Source organism: Cariama cristata, unplaced genomic scaffold (assembly GCF_000690535.1).
Source record: "Cariama cristata isolate BGI_N322 unplaced genomic scaffold, ASM69053v1 scaffold16057, whole genome shotgun sequence".
Lineage (NCBI taxonomy): Eukaryota > Metazoa > Chordata > Aves > Cariamiformes > Cariamidae > Cariama > Cariama cristata.
This window is the reverse complement of record NW_009625072.1, coordinates 1-6217: the sequence shown is the minus strand read 5'-3', so window position 1 is coordinate 6217 and position 6217 is coordinate 1. Positions and strand designations below refer to the sequence as shown.

General features: G+C 54.8%; 1 protein-coding gene across 1 annotated transcript; it reads right to left on the bottom strand.

Annotated features, from left to right (window-relative positions):
* Nucleotides 1–2356: 2356 nt before the first annotated feature.
* On the bottom strand, nucleotides 2357–3331 carry LOC104164211 (potassium channel subfamily K member 9-like; the record flags this gene model as incomplete). Its single annotated transcript, XM_009703472.1, has 1 exon — nucleotides 2357–3331. A coding segment is annotated over one exon (975 nt), but the record flags the coding sequence as incomplete, so codon positions are not given.
* Between the last annotated feature and the right edge of the window lie 2886 nt (nucleotides 3332–6217).

Below are 6217 nucleotides of genomic sequence, written 5' to 3'. Positions count from 1 at the left end.
GGGGAGGCTCCCCACCCCCCTGCCTGTGAGGTGCCACACACCCCAAAGGGCCCTGGGGAGCATCCAGGCAAGGGTCTCGCAAAGCAGCCCCTCGTGCCAGCCCAGCAGCACCTACGCCATCCTCCCTGCCTACGTAGCCCAGGGCTGCTCTCCTGGCTCCATCACGGTCCCTTCCCCGCCTGCACATGGGACAAGCTGAGGCCAGGAAGGGCCAAGCATCTTCCATGAGAGTCCTGCTGCCCAGGGGCAGGAAGGATGGATCTACTGTGGCCACATCACATCCCGAGAATGGGTGTAAAGTCCTACCTCTGTCTCCAGTGGGGTGGAGAACCTGGCAGGGAGCAGGTAGCCATACCAGAGAGCATCCCCCAAATAAAAGCACCAGGTGAGGAACCCCCCTCACCTACCCAGGCAGCGCAGCAGCCCCACTGCAGACCTGCCCTGCCTGCACTGCTCTGCTGCCAGCCGGCCCCAGCAGAGCTCCTGCCCATCCCTGTACTTGCCTGCTTGGGCATCAACTGTCTTGAAGCCCAAATCCCTGCCATTTTGAAGACTGGAACAAGAAAGTCCCAGTCGTAACAAGCCTGCACAGATTTGGGCTGACATCAAAGCCCAAAGCTGCCTCCAGGAAAGCCCAAGCACCAGGAAAGGTTGGAAATGTGAGGATCACTGGCATGTGTGCAGAGGAGCCCAGGGCATCCCCGTGCAGGGGGCAAAGACACCATCCTATGATGTGCAACGAGACCCAGCTGCTTCCCAGCTCTGGTATGGCCACTACCCGCCCCCCTGCCCCTCCAATGCCCAAACATCCCAGCAAACATCCACAGGGATAATAACCCTGGATATAAACACTGCCCACACTCCTGTGGCAGGAGAGCCAGTCCTGGTGTACCCCTGCAGCCAGGCAGGGCTGCGGTTTGGACACTTCCCTCTGGTCCCCCTCGTGACAAATAACCAACCACCAGCAGCTGGATTCACCTTTTATTAAACTGCCCAGAACAAAAGGAGGAGAGAGCAAAGCCTGCTCTGAGACCTTCCCAATGCTGGCGTTCTGCATGCCTTCCCCACCAAGAAAAGGGGATTGTCCTCTGAGAAAACCCCCTCAGAGGGTATTATAGATAGAACTAAGAGTGAAAATGTCCCTGTATTGGGGAAAAAAAGTGAAATGGAGCTCCTACCACTGTCAGAGCCCAGCCTTGCTTTCTTGCAGATGAGGCAGGGTGGACACAGGCCATGCCGGGGGTCACCAGCTGGAAACACCCTCCCAGGAAGGGCTGTGTGGGTACAGCATCCCGCCTGGGGACACGAACCCAGATGGGATCACCCCACCTCTGATAACCCCAGCAGCAATGAGCACAAACCCAGGGGGACTGGGAGGAGGCGAGGAGCAGGCACCCTTTCTGGGCTGCCAGCTGGAGGAAAGGTGGTGAAGGGAAGGGTGATTCTAGCTAAAGATCTCATCAGGGCCAAACCCCTTGCAGGTGGCTTTATTTGGTTCAGGGAGGCTCTCTGAGGGGCTGTGCCTTTAGCAAAGTCTGGGCTTATCACGGAGGAGGACTATGGCTGGGCTGGAGGAGTTCAGCTTCCTCGGTGAATAGGACACAGCATCCCACCAGCCAACTCAGCCTGGAGGACCTACTGGTGCCAAGGTAAGGTGTGCTGGTGGGCAAGCGGGTGGGCGTATGGCCCTCCAGCTTCCAAAAGTACTGAGCCAGCTGCAGGCCTAGGCTTAGACCCGGAGGGCTGGCCATGGGAGAAGCAGTGCCATGAAGCCATCCCCGTGTGCGGAGCAGCAGGACTGCAGCCCTTTCTCTCCTGCCCACCTCTCCCTGCACACCCACCAGCGGCAAACCTGCTGTGCAGCACCGACTTACCTGCATATGGTGTCAGGGGACAACTTAAAGATCCCCAACCCTGCAGGGCTCACTAACATGGGCTTTGCTTTTGCTGTGCTCTCAGCAAGGGCAATCCAGCTGTGCTGGCAGTGGCCACAGCCAAGGTTAGGCAGGGTGGGAGGGCAGCAACACCTCTATTTGGGGAGCAGGGAGGTGGGAAAGCAAACCTACAGCTTGCTGGATTTCGTGTCAGTAGGACCTCTTGCCAGACCCAAATGCTTGAACCTACTTGGGAGGAAAAAGCAAAGAAAAACTAACAATGTCATTCAGTGCGTGCAAAAAGGAATGATTATTTCTCAACAGAGTTTAAAGGCTCCTGCTGGACCCTGCATGGGGCTGGCTGCCAGCTGAAAGGGGAGAGAAACAGAAGAAATGAGAACAGTAAGAAGGACCTGACATCTCTTTTCTTAATTTGTCATCATAGTAAGACTCGAGCACCAAGTACAGCCCAGCACGTGCTCCTAGATGGATTTCCTCCGCAGCTGGGGGTGTTGCCGGCAGCGAGGGCTGTTGGATGATAAAGTGCTCCCTGGGGAAGAGCCGGTTTGACCCCGCGTGCTCAAGGATACCTCGTCGATTTTGTAGGAAATGGAGTTGTAATACACGGGGTTGGTGTGGCAGCTCAGAGTCTCGGGATGGGAGGGCACCGGGCTGCCGCACAGCTGAGGTCTGTAGCACAGGCATGTGCAGAAGGAGGGGACCACAGCCGCCGAGTTGGCCGACTGGCGCCGCTGCCTCTCCGCGTCCTCTTGGATCAGTGGGATGAGGTTCATCTGGCTCGTCCTGTCCTCCACGGGGAGAAAAATGACATTGCTGCTCCGGCTGTCCTCTTTTGGCTTGAGGCGGATGTTGTTCTGGGCTCTCCTCAGCGAGGCTCGCTCTTCAGCGTCCCGCCGCTCATCCTCCGAGTTCATTGTCAGGAACCGCAGCACGACCAGGTTGAGGAAGGCACCGATGACGGTCAGGCCCACCAGAATGTACATGAAGCTGAAAGCCACGTACGGGGGCTTCTTTTGCAAAGCCTCATTCTTCTGCAGAGCCACAAAGTCTCCAAAGCCAATAGTGGTCAAGGTTATGAAGCAGTAGTAGTAGGCATGAAAGAAAGTCCAGCCCTCGAAATAAGAGAAGGCTGCTGCGCCGATGCACAGGGTCCCCATGCAGGACAGAAAGCCGACTAGGACCATGTTCTCCATGGAGACATTGGTTGTCCTCATGCCCAGACACTTCTTGATCTTCTTGAGCAGTAGCCGCACAACGGTGTTCATGCGCTCTCCAAGGCTCTGGAACATGACCAGTGTCAGGGGGATGCCCAGGATGGCGTAGAACATGCAGAAAACTTTGCCAGCATCCGTGCCCGGGGCAGCGTGCCCATAGCCTGTGGAAGAAAGAGGAAAGGCAGGCGTCAAGCCCTCGCTGGAGTTTCCAGCAAGGCTGCCCTGGGACCAAGAGGAGCAGTGAGAGAATGGAGGGGAAAATGGAAAATGAATCGGTAACAGACCTGCAGGTAATGCTAAGGGGGCCATGGGATGCCTCATCCTTTGGGATGATGGCACATCGCAGTATCGTGTGGGCAGAACCTCATTTGGCCTCTAAAGAGAGAAGGTATCCTCCTGATAGCCCCTGTGCTTGTACGAGGTCATGGAGGCCAAGAGGAGCCCTAGAGCTGGATTGGGGTCTGCAAGCCTTCTGCAGCTCACAAGCAAATTAGAAGCAATGATGCCGGGTCTGCAGGGCAACCTCAATCCCCAGGACAAGGGAGGACGGAGGCTCCGTGGGACGCTGAGGTCACCCTGCGAGGAGGTTCATACCCAGCTGGTCTCGTCCACAACTGCCCTTGCAGGGCCATTGTCACCTCTCCCTGGCACCCGCTCCTGCCCCTCCTGTCCCCCAAGCCCTCCAGTGTCACGTGCATCTTTCACTCTCGGCTACACGATCATTTGCTGTGTGGTCTGTTGGATAGGAGCTATAGGGCCCCTGAGCTATAGGGTCAGTCCCCGCAGGAGCGGCTAAGTCTGGGAGGACTTCTGCAGAGCAACTCTGGATTTACTCCAGCATCACTAGGACTCGGACCTAAAGGACTGCTGATCGCTGGGGAGGAGGGGTTGTGCTGTTTTAAATGCAGGGAGGTATTTATGCCACCGCAGCCCTGTCAGCCCTCGTCCCAGGGACAAGGAGCTCAAGGAGGACAAGGTTCTCCTTGAACGCCTTCTGAGATTTAATTTCCCCACCTTGCTCCAAGTTGCAGAGCTGTGACTCAAGGACAGGCACAATTATACCATGAGTTGTAATGATTCCGGACTCCAGTGATTCTGCACCCACCTCGCTCAATTACAGAAGCTTAACAGAAATCGGTGGCCTCTGACCTAAGCGGATGAGTAACTAACTCAAGTGCAAGGGAGTCACGCAGCGTGGGGAGTAACGGCATCCAAAGGCATCCAAGCCTTTCTTTGGAGTTTCTATGAGAAACTACCAGGGCTGGAAACTTCCTTTCTGAAGGCACCTGCAGAACAGCACCAGCTCCTTCCTGCCCTGCTGCGTGGCCTTTTGCATACAGCTATTTATATTTTCACTTTTTCCAGGTAACCACCTGACTTTTGCATGAAGATATGGGGGAAACCCCTCCCTTTTTTTTTTATTTCTCAGTCTTGTTCAAAGCTGTGACTTGGCTTCACCTCTGTCTCTGCTGCCGGTGGATTTTCAGGACTCTTAGGGAAGCTGTTAGCACGCAGTGATGGGAAGACCAGAGGATGATAACCACGTTGTCCCAGGCTCCTGAGCACATCTCCTGCTCCAGGAAACTCCTGCAATGGGACAGGGCTGGGAGACCGAGGACAGCATTTATCCTTGACCGTGATGTGCTTCAAACTGCAAGCAGGCAGGAAGGGATCTAATCGCTCTGTCTGTTCATAAACTCATGCAATCAAAAATAATAAACTTAATGCCTGCACGCCACGTTTCACAGAATACAGAGGAGACGTGAGACTGCTGTGGCAAAAAACCTTCAGTCAGATCCAAGCTTAATAACCGAGTGCAATTATCAGGTCCTAGACTACCAGATAATACAATGACAGCAATGAGGATGTAAATATAATGATCCAGAAGAGCAGTAAGTGGAAAAACAGTTGTTGTACCCTGAAAGAGCATTTGACTGATGCTTTCAAAATGACAAAAGGAATTAGAAAGAGTAGACACAGCTACGTTAACGTTAAAACTGAGATTTGGAGCACAGCCCAATATAAAGAGATCTGACGTGCCAGCGATTTAGAAATACGGCATCTGGGCTGAAATTATTTATTGCATGAGGTGTGTGGTAAGCATAGGAATTGTTTGTCACAGTCAAGAGAAAAATAATGCAAATGAAGCTATAACCTGTCACAAGATGATGGAGACTTTCACTGAAGCCGTTCATCCTACCCTCCTGCTGGGGCCTGACACTAACCGTGCCCTGAAGCCATCGCTGTTTGCTGGCCACGTGCGTTGCCAGCTGCACAGAGCCCACTCCACATCTTGTGGGGCACATGGAGCCCCCCGGGGCAGGGCCTGCAGGGTACCTGCCCCTCCGCCACCTCTTGTCCCCTGCTAACACAGCGCGGTTGATCCCACCAGCCCTTGTCCTGAGGGATGATGCTTTCAGCTACCAGCTGTATTTCACCCACCCCAAGCCCCTCGGTAAGGCTGAGCCCTGTCCCACAGACGAGGAGGTGGCTGCTGGCTGCAGAAGGGCAGGATTTGGCCCCAGCATTCCCGCCTCAGAAACGCGTCTGCTGACTGAAATCCCAGCACGAGCAATGACATGACCACGGGATCCCACACCTGCCTACCCCCACGGGATGCTCAGGGTGCATGAATTAATAAAAGTGGATTAATTAAACAACACTCAACTCCCATGTGGCTAATCTCACCCAGAATTAAGGCAATCCTCATTCAATTTAGTTTCATTCTCTTGCAAAATTGAAGCAGGCAAACCAAGGCACTGAGCTCTAGTACGGGTAAGTGTGTCTACGTGGGGGTTTAATGCCATTCAACCGCTGCCCTCCCAGCGAATGGACACCCATCTCTCCGCAGGTTCCCGTGCAGGCAGAGGAAGGTCCAGTGACTGGCGGCCGTCTCGGCTCCTTGAAGTAGGTCTTGTACAGCCAAACAGCCAGAGTTCTGGGCTGGTAAAGGAGCCAACGGTTCTTGTCCAGCTCTTCAGCCTGGCTTGCTGGCTACATCGCTGCACAGGGGATGGACGCAGCTCCCACCCCTGCCCTCCCCTTCTGCAGCTGCCTGCCCCAAAGGTCCCTGCAAAACCTCCGTGTGCTGCCGCCTCCCTGGGACAA